Source organism: Hippopotamus amphibius, chromosome 6 (genome assembly GCF_030028045.1).
Source record: "Hippopotamus amphibius kiboko isolate mHipAmp2 chromosome 6, mHipAmp2.hap2, whole genome shotgun sequence".
Classification (NCBI taxonomy): Eukaryota; Metazoa; Chordata; class Mammalia; order Artiodactyla; family Hippopotamidae; genus Hippopotamus; species Hippopotamus amphibius.
In genome coordinates this window covers 68301851-68317567 of record NC_080191.1, presented here as the reverse complement: position 1 = coordinate 68317567, position 15717 = coordinate 68301851, and the positions used below count along the sequence as shown (strand labels likewise).

General features: G+C 39.9%; 1 protein-coding gene across 4 annotated transcripts in view; it reads right to left on the bottom strand.

Moving 5' to 3' along the window:
* BCKDHB (branched chain keto acid dehydrogenase E1 subunit beta) overlaps nucleotides 1-4279 on the bottom strand; it is a 220359-nt gene extending 216080 nt beyond the window's left edge. For all 4 annotated transcript variants that reach the window (XM_057738019.1, XM_057738021.1, XM_057738018.1 and 1 more), the window contains exon 1: nucleotides 4050-4279. In XM_057738019.1, coding sequence (XP_057594002.1) covers nucleotides 4050-4245 — 196 coding nt within the window. In that variant the 5' untranslated portion in view covers nucleotides 4246-4279. The remainder of the gene's footprint in view (nucleotides 1-4049) is intronic.
* Between the last annotated feature and the right edge of the window lie 11438 nt (nucleotides 4280-15717).

Sequence of the window (15717 nt, the reverse complement as noted above, 5' to 3'; positions counted from 1 at the left end):
ACTTGGGACATTCCAACCACAGTGGCTTTCTCAGTTCCACAGCACAAGCTCACCCCACCTCAGGGCCTTCACCCTTGCTTGTCCTTGTTTCTTCCTGGAAAACAAACTTCCACTCTGGTCCTTGCAGAGGTGATTCCTTTATCATTCCTCACTGTGCACCTTAAATGTCACCTCCTCAGAGTCAACCGTGACCACCATTCTATTTAACGAGTCCCTCTCACGTGTCAGAATAACCAAAATAAAAGAATAAAAATTATTTGTAGCACAAATGAAAGGCAGAGAGATAATAATACATAAAGGCAGAGAGAGAATAAATATCTTCATTAGTATCTTTAATACACAAAACATTAGTACAACAGTAGTGTGGGAGGCTTTGCTCTGAAACACATCTGGGTTCAAATTCTTGTCTTGCTACTTATTAGACTTGGGCAGGCCACCAACGTCTCTAAGCCTCAATTTTCTCATCTGTAAAATGAGCGTAACACTCTCCAGCTCACAAGGTTACTGGGAGGATTACAGACTGATGTCTACCACAACACCTGGAATACAGCAGCTGCTCAAGAATGGTAGATACAACTGATAGAAAAAAATTACCCCCTGTACAATTTTTAAAATATACAAAAACATGGACCATTTCACAAAAGGGCAAATAAATCTAGCAAACAAATACATGGGAAAATATTCCTCAATAGACATGAAACAAATGCATATTTTTTTTAAAAAGTGCAGTTAGCACAAAATATTTGAGAGTGTGTGTGTGCACGCATGAGCACTGTATGATTCTGACAACAGGCCCAAAGTGTGTGTTTTTTAACATATCATCAAGCAAGTCTGCAACCCCAACCAGGTGTCCTATAATTCAACACAGTTCTGATACTATCTCCCTTCGTGTCAGATCCTACAGATTAAGGGTTCAGTCCTACAAGACTGCCCCTCCCCCAGTTCAGATGCCAAACCCAAGCGCAGGTTGTCACCTGTGCTTCTGACCGGCGGGCTTAAGATGGAAGGTTCGCACAACATCTCTTTGGGTTCAATTAATTTACTAGAGCAGCTCACAGGACCCAGAAATATTTTACTTACTAGATCACTGGTTTACTATAAAATATATATATATAACTCAGGAGCAGCCAAATGGAAGGGCTGCATAGGGTAAGGTGTGTGGGGAAAGGTGAGGTGCTTCCCTGTTCTCTGAGAACGGCACTCTCTCGGGAGCTCTCTGTTTTGGGGTCAGGGGTTGGGGGGGGAGGTTAATTTTTAATTTTTTTTTTTTTTTGGCCGCACTGCACAGCTTGAGACCTTAGTTCCCAGACCAGGGATTGAACCCAGGCCCTTAGCAATGAAAGCGCTGAGCCCTAACCACTGGACAACCAGGGAATTTCCTCTTGGAAGCTCTCTGAACCCTGTCCTTTGAAGTTTTAGGGAGACTTCACTAGGCATGATTGATGAAATCATTGGCCGCTGGCAATCCACTGACTTGGAGGTCCCTCTACCCTCCCCAGAGGTCAGCAGGGTGGGACTGAAAGTTCCAAACCTCTAAGCACATCTGGTGACCAGCACCCATCCTTAGGTGACTTACTGAAAGTCAACAGCAACATAATTAAAGATACCTTTATTGCTCTCATCACGGGAATTTTCAAGAGTCCTAAGCCAGGAATAGAAGAAAAATAAAATATGTATTTCTTACTACAAATCACAGAATCACAGTACACTTATGATTTTAGCATGACACCCAATATTCACACTCTCACACCGCAAATAGGAGTATGAACTGGTCATTTGAACTACGCATTAAAAATCCATCAAAGTGTTTATATCTTCGAGTCAGAAATCTCATCCCTGGGACTTTACCTTAAAGAAATAATCTAAAGAAAGATATATAAAAGATACATGAAATGTTTCTATCTGCATTTTTATAACACTGCAAAACTGTAACAACAAAAGCATAAAGGTAATTATTAAAAGTTTCCACTTACTTACTGAGTGCTTCTTAGTAGAGACTGGGTTAAGTACATTATATGTTATCCTTATGTAGTCCTCATAACAACCTTCCGAAGTACACATTATTAACTCCTTATAAAGAAATTGAGGCTTATAGAGGGTAAGTGATGGGTTTAAAGTTACAGGTAACAGGGTGAAGATGGAACCCAGGCCAATCTGATTTTAGAGCCAAGATTTTAACCACTGATGTTTCTGCTTGACAGAACATGTCTTTTTTTGTTGGTTTTTTGTTTTTTTTTTTTTTGGTTTCTTTGGCCGTGCTCATGGCTTGTAGGATCTTAGTCCTCCAGCCAGGGATCAAACCTGGGCCCTCACCAGTGAAAGCAGAGTCCTAACCACTGAACCACCTGGGAATTCCCAGAACATGTCTTCTTCCAAAGAAGGCTATAAAAACTATGACAATATGGGAAAATGCTTCTGATTAAATAATGCAAATTGTATTAAAACTACAATTAGGGGAAACTTTCATTCCACTCACTTTATTAGTGGAATACTTTAATTCCACTAAACTGAAAGGAAATACCTAAAAGGATACACCCAAAAATATTAACAATATTTACAGTGGTGGAAGGTGAGATTACTTTCTTTTTTGTTTTTTTCTATTATCCAAATTATCTGTAATATACTTTTATTATTTTTATAATAAGAACAAACATTTTATAATCATTTTACTCAAGTTTTAATAATTTCCTAACTATAGAAGGAGGTTAAAAAGACCTATGCTCTATTTCTCAAATACTAGGCTAAAATTTCTTTTCTTTGAAGACAGAATTCAAGGTTCATCTTGTTGGTGAGAAAAAGTTGTTATTCACCTTTACTGCGTCTACTAACTATTTCACAAAACCAGAACAACTCTTACTAAATAGTTTCCACATGCAGTTTAGCACATGGTTTAGAATGGAAGCTCTGGAATCTGAATAATTAGATTCCAAAGCTGACACTACCACTAACTAATCTGTGTAATCCAGGACAAACTATCTCAAGACCTTAGTTAACCTAAGTGAAAAAAGGGAATAAAAACATGACCTACCTCTTAAGATTGTCGTAAGTATCAAATGAGAAGACAAATGTAAACTTCTCAGCCCAGTGCCTGCCTGTGGTAAGCGCTCAATAAATGCTTATTTGTATTACTCACAAGTAAATACTGGCACACTTCGGAAAATGTCAGCTCTAGCATATGAGACGTTATTAGCCAGGGAAAAGGTAAGTTTTCTTATTGTTTCCAATGTTCTGATGATAGACACTGGATCTTCTGGAGATTACACAAAACTCGCAAAGGAAACCGTAAAAGTCATGCAACTGTTATACCGTGAAGTGTGAGACGTGCAACGTGTCTTTCCCGCCGTGGGAAGCACTCGATGACTGCCTCCACCCGTCACCTACATCGTCACCTACATCGCTTACCCCTCCTTGGCTAAGTGGTAGCCTAGCCCAGCACAAGCTCAGTACTAGGCTCAGATAGGAAGCTGGACGTTTCGCATCTCTAGGAAGAAGCTGTTCTGTGACCTTGGGAAAATCAATTCAGTTACTTTAGTCCCTCCGTTTTCTCTTACCTGCTAAAGCAAAAAGAGGAGGGGAGGGGAGGCGAGGCTTTTTTTTTTAACATACCTTTGCCTGTAGTTTGTGGCCCAGCCTCTGGCAAGCTGGGACAACTCGGGGGAGGGGGAGGGGGAGCGGGCACGGGATGTGGAGGGGAGGGAGAGGGCACTTGGGAAAGCAAGGATGGAGAGCGGAGAAAGGGAGGCGTTCCCTGGCACCACCCCTCCACTCTCAAGACTGCACACTCGGTGTGCCCTCTCAACCATCTCGGGGGTGCCGAGGGGCTGCCTCTCGAGGACTGCACAGTCACAAAAAAGGTGTAAGGAGGAAATCACAGTCAGACCCTAAGGTAGAACGAAGCTCCGGAGGGCAGGGCACTGATCATGCCGGGATGCAAGGAGGTCAGCCTGCCGGACCCCGCCCAGGACAAGCAGGGTGGCACCCGCTGTGACCTCCCGCAGCCGTGGAAGTCTGGGTTGCAGCGGGAGCGGACAGGGCAGCCCCTAGCTCACCGTACTCCCGGGGCTCCGGGTCGGGCTGGAAAGTGAAGTGAGCCACCTGCCGCCTCTGGGCCGCATCCCCATCGGCCGAGGCGGGCTGCAGGAAGCCCCGCGGCAGCCCCGCGCCACGCAGCCGACGCCAGGGTCCCTCGGCCCCGGCCGCGCGGAGCCGCAGCAGCCGGCCCGCGGACGCCGCCACCGCCGCCATCCCCACCAGTCTCCGGGTTTGCAGGCTGCGCCGCGGCCCGCTGCCGGCAGGGAGGGCGGAGCGTCGAGGTGGCTCCCACATTGGGTGAACCAAAGGGGCGGTCCCGTGGAGCGGACCAATCGGAGCTCGGAATTCGGGGGTGGGGAAGGCGACGAGAAGACCCAGCCGCGTTTGCCCGTTGTGCGCATGCGGAAAGGGGGCAGGGCGGCTGCGAGCCCGCAGGTGAGCTCCAATGAGATTGTTCCTGGAGGTGGAGTCCTCCCAGGGTCCGCTGCGGGTCCCGGACGCGGTTCTGCGAAGTTCCACGCTCTGCCTGGGTTTGTTCTTTTGCAGAGTCATCTGTGTTTTGAGGTTCCAATGGCTTTTTCATTTTAAGATTTGTATTTTGTTTTGAAATGTAACCCTTGTTTATCCTCTCCTATTCTTTACCTCTATTATCCTGTAAGTAGAGGATGGAAAGGGTTACTGATTGACATTGGTTATTGGTTTTGAGTTTCAGAACAATGCGGGAATCGCTGCTCTAAACCTCCGTTCTTTATTCAAACCCTCCCTGAGTATTTAATAAGTATGTATAGATTTTTATTGGTTTTGTTTTTCTGGATTTAAATGAGAGTGAAAGGTAAACTTAGATTTCACCCTGCAAATCCACTTAATACGAATTCTGATGCATTTTAGCCCAGGTGCAGTGAATATGACCTGATTAGCTTAGAAACCTGGAGAATTTGAGAATTCATTAATTTATGTTTAAGGTAATCAACTTTGTAAATTTTCCTTTTAAAAATTCAGATATTTAAAAGCATACCTACTCTGTCCATGAATTACCAATTATAGCAAAATATGATAGAAACAAGAGTGAAAGTGTTTCCATCAGATGAAGGTGGGAAAGGAAAGGCCCAAAAGAGAATCTGAAGAAGAAAGAGGGGGAAAGAATGTCCCCATTCTGCTATTCTTGGCCTCCCAACCCACCCTTGGTTTTGCAAGGAGGCAAAGGAAAAGAGAGAAGAAATGGGGTGAAAGCAGAGGCAGAGATGCACCAGCTGCCTGTTTTCTGATTGGGATTAAGAGACAGGAATTTAAAACTGCCCCAAGGAGAACAAAAATTCTGTCTCCATTATTCCTGCTCCCATGTCAAGCCCCAAAATTCAACATTTTGGGGATTTTTAAGCTTGCCTTTTGTTATGTTCACCCCTGCTGTTTCATGGTGTGTGTGTGGTGTGTGTGTGCATGTGCACGTGCACATGTGCTGTATCATGTCTTTTTTTGTGAGTGAAGAGTATTTTTTGTTTTAATGGAGGAGGGGGTAACAAAATTAAATTACATTTACATAGTCAAATTTTAATTTTTAAGAAAGAGGGCAGAAAGGAAGGGTAAAAACCAATCAATCTGCATTTTCTCAGTTTGCTGATAGTCTGGGGATCTGGGGTGCTGAGATGATTTAGGCCTGGCGAAAAAAAAGAAAAATAATAAAAGGACTGGTGAGGATTTGTGGAACCTCTGCTGTATATACCAGCTGCAGACAAGCCACCATTCAGACAGATATGTTCAAGATATAGTCTTGCCTTTAAGAATGTCCCAGTTGGCAAAGAAAGGAGATAGAGTACATGACAAGTACAATCCAATGTGATAGGGGTCCTAGAACGATGTAAATAAAATGAAACACACAAAGAGCAATGAACTGCTTTTGTTAAGTCAAGAGTACTTCCAGAAGTAACATTGAGCTGCACCCAAAAGATGAGAAGTTTCCGGGCAAACTAGGGAGGAGGAGGTGTTCCAAACAAAGGAAAAAACATGTACAGGCAAAAAAAAAATTAGTGCATTCCAGGAAGAGAAAACAACTTGGTGCTGCCAGACACAGGCTATAGGGAAAGATACAGGAATTGACACAAGTAGGAAAAGAAAATTAGAGGGAGATTTTGGAGGTCTTCATATGCTGGTCCAGGAAGTTTGGACTTCCAACTGTATGCCGTCGGGAACAAAGAGAGCACCTAAGAAATGTGTCTGCCCAGCAAATTGGTTTTTTTTTTTTTTTGCGGGGCTGGGGGGAGGATTTTTCCTCCCCCGCACCACACCATCTACCCAGTAACCATGGAAATATCTGTGTTGTTAAAGCACGACTCACCCTGGCCACATTTCATTGATATTAATTTGAGAAACTGACTGTCATTTTCTGGGGATTTTGGAGGAGTAATTGACAAAGAAAGATAAGCTATCTTTCAATGCCACTGGGAGATGCAGAAAGTCAGAGTTTTCAGTAATCTTGTGGACCAGAAAAGGTGAAGAATATGACTGCATTTGAATTCCTAACTCTGTTCCGGAAGCCTAGACGCTTTCTGGTCCTGAGGTTCTATGAGGCACCATGATATTCTGAAAATAGTTTCTCCTCTTTGCTTAAGCATTTCTGACACCATAACCTCCCTGGGCACACACAGAATATGTGGAGCCAGAATGACGGCTGTTCACTTGCAGTCATGTCAGAATGACTCTTGGTTTACTTTCTGTTCCCGAGCTGAACTACCTTTGCAGCCTTTACCTGTTTGAACTCAGCATGCTTTTGGACACCCATCTTTTATAGCCACATAATATCTTGTAATGGTGTATCTTTATATCCCAGCCCCTGTTCCATTCAAACTCAACCAGAGGCACCAAGGAGGCAGTAGCCAAGGACTCAAATTCTTGCTTTAGAGTTTTAATGTAGATTGTAATGCTGATGGCAAAAACAATCATTTGAGAAAAGAGTGTGAGTTTCAAAGACTGGTTTCTGATTATCAAACCTCAAGAACCTGAATGACTTAGGGCACAAAATTTATGACCTAAACAAAAGGTTATAAGTAGCCTGCTAATTTAAGAGCCAGTCTTTCCCACCTTCCTTGGAGGCAGAGCCATAGAACAGGAAGAACTGTAGAAGTGCCTGGAGGAGTATCACAGGGTGTTCACACTCCCCCACCATGGCATGGCACCTAGAACAGCAGAATGTTTCTTCTGTATGGCCAAGCCACACACGGATATGGCATCAAGGTCCAGGGAACTTGGGGAGGCCCAGCAGTCAGAATGATAAGGGACTTGTATCCAGAATATACTTTCTAAAAACTCTTAACAATAAATGATAAATTACCCAATTAAAAAATAGGCAAAGAAGTCTCATTCACTAGTGGTGGGAAATGCAGAATGGTTTGGAAAACAATTGGGCAGTTTAAAAAAAAAAAAAAAAACTAGACATAACACCTGCTGTATGATCCAGTAATCACAGCCCTTGGTATTTTCTCAAAGGAGTCAAAAAATTATGCCCACACAAAAACCTGTCCACAAATTTTCATTGCAGCTTTACTCATAATTGCCAAAATTTGGAAGCAACTAAAATGCCTACAAAATAAACTGTGGTACAAAATAAAGTGTGGTACATCCAGACAATGGAATACTCTTTAGCACCAAAAATAATAAGCTTTCAAGTCATGAAAAGATATAGAGGAAACCTAAATGCATGTTACTAAGTGAAAGAAGCCAATCCGAAAAGGCTATGTACTAGATGATTCCAACTATATGACATTCTGAAAAAGGCGAAACTGTGGAAGCGATAAAAAGCTCAGCAGTTGCCAGGGGTCGGGAGTAGGGGAGGGATGAATAGGCAGAGCACAGAGGATTTTCAGGACAGTGAAACTATTCTATATGATACTGTAATGGGGGGGGGGAATACATGTCATTATACATTTGTCCAAACCCACTGACTGTACAACACCAAGAGTGAACCTTAATGTAAACTATGGACTTAGTGTGATTATCATGTATGTAGGTTCATCAGTCATAACAAAAATACCACTCTGGTGTGAAATGTTGATAGTGGGAGAGTCTGTGAAGGCAAGGGGTACACAGAAACTCTCTATACTTTCCACTCAATATTGCTGTGAACCTAAAATGTCTCTAAAAATAAAGTCTATTTTTTTTAAACGGGCAACAGTTTTTAATAGACATTTCTCCAAAGACATTCTCTAAAGAAGATAGACAAATGGCCAATAAACACGTGAAAAGATGGTCAACATAATTACTCATTGAGGAAATGGAAACAAAGCCACAGTGAGGTATCACTTCACACCTACTAGAATGGCTAAAATAAGACATCTATAGCAAGTATTGGTTAACATACAGAGCAATTGGAACTCTTTTACATTGATGGTGAGATGTAAAATGTGTAAAATGGTTCAATTGCTATGGAAAATAGCTTATCCATCCCTCAAAATGTTAAACATAGTTTTATTATATGACCTAGCAATTCCACTCCTAAAATAAATGAAAACATCTACACACAAAGACCTGTACACAAATGTTCATAGCAGCATTGCTCATAATAGCCAAAAAGTGGAAACAATACAAATGTCCATCAACTGATACGGAGAAGCAAATTTTCATATATCTAAACGGCAGAATATTATTTGTCAATAAAAATAAATAAAGTACTGTTACATGGATGACTCTTGGAAACATTATGCTCAGTGAAAGAAGCCAGGAACAGAAGACCACATACTATACAATTTCATTTGTATGAAATACCCAGAATAGACAAATCAATGGAAACAGAAAGTAGTGGTTCCAGGGCCTGGGGTAAAGGAGTAGTGGGGAGGGGCTGCTGTTGGGTATAGAGTTGCTTTGTGGGGAGATGAAAATGTTCTAAAAGTAAATAACAGTGATGGTTGTAAATTATATCTCAGCAAAGCTGTTGTTTAGAAATCAAGTTATAGAAAAATACATTTGTACACCTAAATATGTGGGTTAGGACATGTATTCCCCTACAGCATGTGTTGGATAACGTGTATGTTAGTTCACAAACTGTTGAAATTGGTTTCAACTCAGGACTGGGCATGCTTAGGTGGAAGAGCTCCATGATTTTTCTTGCTTTGCTGATTAGCACAAGGAATGATCCTATTGGGATCATTCCGAAAAGAAAGCCCAAAATATAGTCAAAGTCAGTGTATTGGTTTCTTAAGGCTTCCATAACAAAGTACCGTTAACTGGGTATAAAATTTTTTTGTGCCTCAGATAACAGTGTTGGCAGTCATGCTTCCTCTGAAACCTGTAAGGGAATCCTTCCTTGCCTCTTCCTAGCTTCTGGCGATTTGCTGGCAATCCTTAGTACTCCTTGATTTGCAGCTGCAAAAATCCAATCTCTGCCTTCATGGTCACGTGATGTTCTCACTGCTCTTTTTTTTTTTTTTTTTTAAGTTTTTTTTTTAAGTTTTTTTTTTTTTTTTTTTTTTGATGTGGACCATTTTTAAAGTCTTTACTGAATTTGTTACAGTATTGCTTCTGTTTTATGTTTTTGTTTTTTGGCCCTGAGGCATGCTGGATCTTAGATCCCAACCAGGGATTGAACCCACACCCCCTGCACTGGTAGGCAAAATCTTAGCCACTGGACTGCCAGGGAAGTCCCATGATCTTCCTTTCTTGTCTCTAGTATCTTCACATGGCCATCTTCTTATAAGGACACCAGTCTTATTGGATTAGAAGCCCACCCTGCTCTCTAGTATAATCTCATCTTAATTTAACTATTTTTGCAACAACTATTTCCAAGTAAGGTCACATTCTGAGATACTAGGAACTATGTACTGGGGGTTAGGTTCAACGTTCATTTGGGGGATGAATACAATTCAACCCACAGTAGCCAGAGATTTAGTGGCAGAACAGAATTTGAACAGATGGATGCTTTTGATGACATTTCTGGAGATGATTGCATTGTTAAAAAGTTATAGATTTCTTCCAGCAAAAATATTCTATGATTTGAGGAAGAGTTAAAGACACAGGAGATATTTGGTCTACATAAGATTTTTAAAGTGATATATTAATTCTTCTTAAAGGTTTGATGGGCTCCCTTGTAGAAAAAGGATTAAATTTGCTGTTTGGTTTCGGAGGAAAGAACAAGAAGCAGAAGCAGCAAATTCAAGCTGAATAAAAAGAACTTCTTATTAAGTAGTCTGTCTTGAGAAGTACAGTTGCCTCTTGGTATCCTCAGGGGATTGGTTCCAGAACCCTCAAAGGATACCCAAATCTGAGGATGCTAAAGTCCCTTGTATAAAATGGTGCACTATTTGCATATAACCTGTGCACATCCTCTCATGAACTTTGTCATCTCTAGATTACTTATACTACCCAATACATTGTAAATGTTATGTAAATACTTGTCACTGCATAGCAAATTCAAGTTTTGCTTTTTGGAACTTTCTGGAATTTTTTTTCCAAATATTTCTGATCTGCATTTGGTTGTATCCATGGATGCAGAGCTCACAGATGTGGAGGACTGACTGCAATGAATTCCGTATCACTGGAGATAGTCAGGTACAGGATGGATGAACACCACTGGAGGAGCCTCTTGAGAGGATTTATGCTTCATTTAGAAGTTTTTTAGGGTCTTTCTAATTCGTAAGAATCTGATTCTACTATTCACAAGTATGTATTGAGAGCCTTCCATGTGCCAGGTTCTGTGTTTTAATGAACGTTCTTTTTAGCCAAGCCATGAATGTAAGCCACCTGTACCATCCAGCATGTGAGTTACCCCCCATCCTCCCTTCCCAAGCAGGGGACTTTTATCTCCTGCAGGGGTGTGGGATGCACCATGATTAGTCTTTCAGGAACCTGAATCATCCTACGCAGAAGAAACCCTGTGAACAGACACCACAGAAAGGGCATCCTTCAAAGTGACATTACCTGGCATTTGGGCTCAGCCTGGTGGAAGAACTTAGATACAAATGATGCCTCAGAATACTGCTCCAAATATTCGTACCTGCCTGTATGCATAACAGTATTTCAGAGAGGACCACTTATCTGTAAATAAAAATACATGCCAGCCTAGCAGTAGAGCATTGTTTTTTTTTTTAAACTTTCAGGATAATTTGTGAGCATTGCCAGGTTTCTAAAAGCCTAATTAAATTGTGGCTTACAGAATCATGAGTTTGGGAACTGAAAGAAATTTTAGAGACCCATATTCTACCTTACCTTCATATTCTTTTCTGTTGTGACTTTTATCCACTTATGTTATTTCAAAACCTTGAACAACTGGCACTCCTGGAGGCATCAGAGACTTTGTGAGAATGTTGAGAATGTCTGGTGGTGACCAGTGTGAAAAAGGAGGGGAGGCAGCAGGGGCAGGTGAGCAGTGGTCACCACCCGTGGACCATGACAATGTGTTCCTCCTCCCATCATGTAAAGCCACCCCTAGACATAAGTAAAGTAGAAGTCCAACTATGTGACTTCATGTACATATTGAACCTGCACGTATGCATATGAGGCTTTAAGTAGAGCAAGTGATTCTTCTTTCCCTGTCAAAGTGTGCGAGTCCAAAGCCAGATACTTAACCTTCACATTAGAATCACTTGGGGAGCTTTCAGAACATACCAATGTCCAGATCCCAGGCAGTAACCTTTAGCAATATTCACAAATATTTCTGTTCCCTCTGCTTCTAAGAACTCAGGCAGATTGCACGTCCCGGACACCTGAAATTAGGCGTGGCAATGTGACTTGTTTTGCCGATGAATTTGAGCACAAGTGTAGAGAACTCTTGGGTGGAAGAATCTAAGGGCTGATGGCCAATGCTCTGTGTTTTCTATCACTGCCTCATCAGCTCACAACATTCCAGACACTAGAGCAGCCATCAGCCTGTCCCCGGAGAGACACAACCTAGAGCCTCACTTGCCCACCACCCACCTTATTTAACATGAAGCATGAGTGGGAAACAATTTGAGGACGTAAAGTTGTGGATTGTTTTTTTAATAGAACATGACTTCTAAGCACAAGCCAACTATTTTACATGGTCTTCAGCTATTCTAACCTACGCTAACTCTTTAGGAAAATTCTCCCTACGTCGTACTTATGGAAAGAGAGTACATTTGTCCACAACATGATACTACATGTGGTCAATCGTTACTGTTGTGGATTTACATAATTTTCATCCATAATTTTGGCTACTCACAATTTTACCTGGACATATTAGATTTGGGAATCTAAATACCCACAAATGATGCAGCTCTCCTCTATTGGGGAATATGAAAATCCTTTATATACATATATCAGTATTTTAAGACAAATTGATGAACAAGGTCTTAACTATTCTCATTTTACCGATGAGAAAGCAGGATAAGAGAGATTAATGGATAAGCCACAGTTTAAACAGCTTAAAATCATGTTTTTCAAATTTCAAAATCTGTGCCCTTGTGTGTTTCTCAAGTGTATTTTGCAGAATTATCCCTGAGACATTTGTTCAAATATCAGATTCCCTTGAATCCAGATAAGAAATTCTTGTTGGTTAAGCTTAGAACAGGGTATCTGCATTTTTTTAACTGAAGTATAATTGACTTAGCATCTGAATTTTTAATAAGCTTCCCCCACCCAGTGTCTTTGATATGGCGCATGCACACACTATATAGACAAACCTTATCAATACTATACAGCCTGTCTGTACACCGTGTCTCTGTCTAGAGAAGAACAGCCACCATCCTACCCCACTCACTCTTTCATAAGTTAGGGTTATTTGGTCACAGGCCACTAAAATCACCTCTGGCTAATCTAAGCAGAATTGTATTTAGAGGATATGAGGTGGGCCACAAAAACTGAAGAAACAAACATACAGAGTGAGGTAAGTCAGAAAGAGAAAAACAAACATATTAACGCATATATGTGGAATCTAGAAAAATGGTATAGATAATCTTATTTGCAAAGCAGAAATAGAGACACAGACGTAGAGAACAAATGCATAAATACCAAGGGTGGGGTGGGGTGGGAGGAACTGGGAGATTGGGATTGACACATATACACTATCAATATTATGTATAAACCAGACAACAAAACATACTGGGAACTTTACTTAATACACAGGGAACTCTACCTAATGCACTGTGGTGACCTAAATGGGAAGGAAATCCAAAAAAGAGGGGATATATGTATATGTATAGCTGATTCACTTTGCTGTACAGTAGAAAGTAGCACAACATTGTAAAGCAACTATACTCCAATAAAAACTAACTTAAAGAAAGGAAAGCTACAAACAAATATTCTTCATGAACATAGGTGCAAAAATACTCAACAAAATTCTAGAAAATATAATAAAGCAATATATAAAAATCTCGACCAAATGGAGTCAAACATGCGAATGCAAGGTTGGTTTAACATTTGAAAAGCAATCAATGCAATTCAGCATATCAACAGACCAGAAAACAAAACAAAACAAAACAAAACAAAAAAGGAAAAACAACAGAGCACTAACACATGCAAAGCAAAAATGGACAGTAATGGAGAAAGAAATGGACAATGTAACAATACCAATTAAAGACATCAATACTCTACTTTCAATAATGGACGGAAAAACTAGGTAGACGATTAGCAAGAAAATAGACAACTTGGGCATATTACACACCAACCAGACCTCACAGACATCTGTGACACTCTGCCCAACAACAGCAGACTATGCATTCTTCTCAAGTGCACATGGAATGTTCTCCAGGATACACCAGGTGTTAGATCATAAAATAAACCTCAGTACATTTCAAATAATAGAAATAATACAAAGTATGTCCCCTGACCACAATGGAATGAAATTAGAAATCAGTAAAAAATTTGGAGCATTTACAAGTATGTGAAATTAAACAAATAATCTATGGGTCAAAAAATAAGTTAAAAAGAAAATTACAAAATACTTTGGGATGAATGAAAATGAAGATACAATATATCAAAGCTTATGAGAAAAAGATAAAGCAATGCTATGTAACTTTGCTAATAGCTATAGCAAAATTTCTATCTGTAAATGCCTATGATGAAAAAAACAGAGATTTCAAATCAACTACCTAAACTCTCACTTTAAGACACTGAAAAAAAGTAAACCAACCTAAAGCAATCAGAAAGAAGGAAATAATAAAGATTAGAGTGAAAATAATGAAATAGAGAATAGAAAAAACAACAGAGAAAATCAGTGAAATCAAAAACTAGTTCTTTAGAAAGATCCCCCCCCCAAAATAAACCTTCAGCTATACTGACCAAGAAAAAAGAAAAATCAAATTACTAGGGTGAGAAACTAAAGAAAGGAAATTATATCAGAAAGAATGAAGTGAATCAAAAGGTGGTAAACAGATGGGCACGTATAAGAGCTATTATTCTTTTTTCTTAATTGTGTTGAAAGACAAATGATTGTTTAAAGCAAAAATTGTAACATTGTATTGTGAGGTTTACAGTGTATTTAGATGGGAAATGTTTGACAGTAACAGTACAAAGGATGGGGATGTAAATGGGATTAGCCTACTCCAGGTTCTTACTGTTTGTATGAGGTGCTTTGATATTGAGTCTAAGAAGATGGTGAGAAAGCTTGATTGATAAGGTTGTTACAGTGGAATTATCATCACCCCATAAAAGAAAAATGGCTACATAAATAAAATCAGAGGAGATTAACTGTCCTGTATTATAAAGGCAGTGAGAAAAGTAATTGGTTTAAATGCCAGTTCTTCCGTTTCTGGCTGTATGACTTCATTCTCTCTGAGTCAGTCTCACAGGGAGAACATGAAAACTTACCCAGAAGGATGTCATGATAATAACATCACATAATATATAAAAATTACTGGTATACCAGCTGCCACTCAATAAGTGTTTGTTGAATTAATTAAGTAATGAACACATATAAAAGGTTTGATACACTGACTGGTCCAGAAAAATATCTAATACATATTAGCTATTATTATTTTTACTAACAATTCACACTTACAGGTGGTAGTAACTTGGTCAAGACACCAGGTGGTATCAGATAATAAAAACTGCCACTTTATAGCCCTCTTCCGAATACAGTTTTACAATGATTTGCATACTGCCTTTGTTCATGAAAGGTTGAGACTCAGATTTCCTAAGTCAGTGTACAAATTTCAAAATGCCTTTATTCGTTCATCTTCTGGCACCAATTTCATTCCAGCATTTTAGTGTATCTGCCTTTGCCTCTATCAAGTAATAACAAGCCAAGCACAAACATTACAGACATTACTTTATTTTAGCCTCAATTCTCCTAGGAGCTAGGTATTAACTCTACTTGATAGAGGAGAAAACTGGAGCTAGGGCAAAAATGGGATTCAAACCAAGTCTTGACAGAAATGCCTTTAAAATGTACATTACATGCTCTCCCATGGTCCTTAATTTCTCTAAAGAAATGTGAGTAGAGAAATAACTAAAGTAACTCTTCTCAAGCAAAATATAAGAAGCAATCGCCAAGCTTATTATGCTTTATAAGCTTGCATGTGGATGCACAGTATAAAATTTAACAGGCATACTATGAAGAATTTTTAATTGAAAGCTATTAATAATGTTAAATATTTATGTAATACTCATATCCAAGCATCTTAAAATACTTTGGTGGTTAAAAACAAAAGAAATATACAGTGGACAGGCATTACAATTTTCCATTTACAACTGAAAGAACATAACACGTATGGGAATAAGTCATTTAATCATAGTCACTCCCTC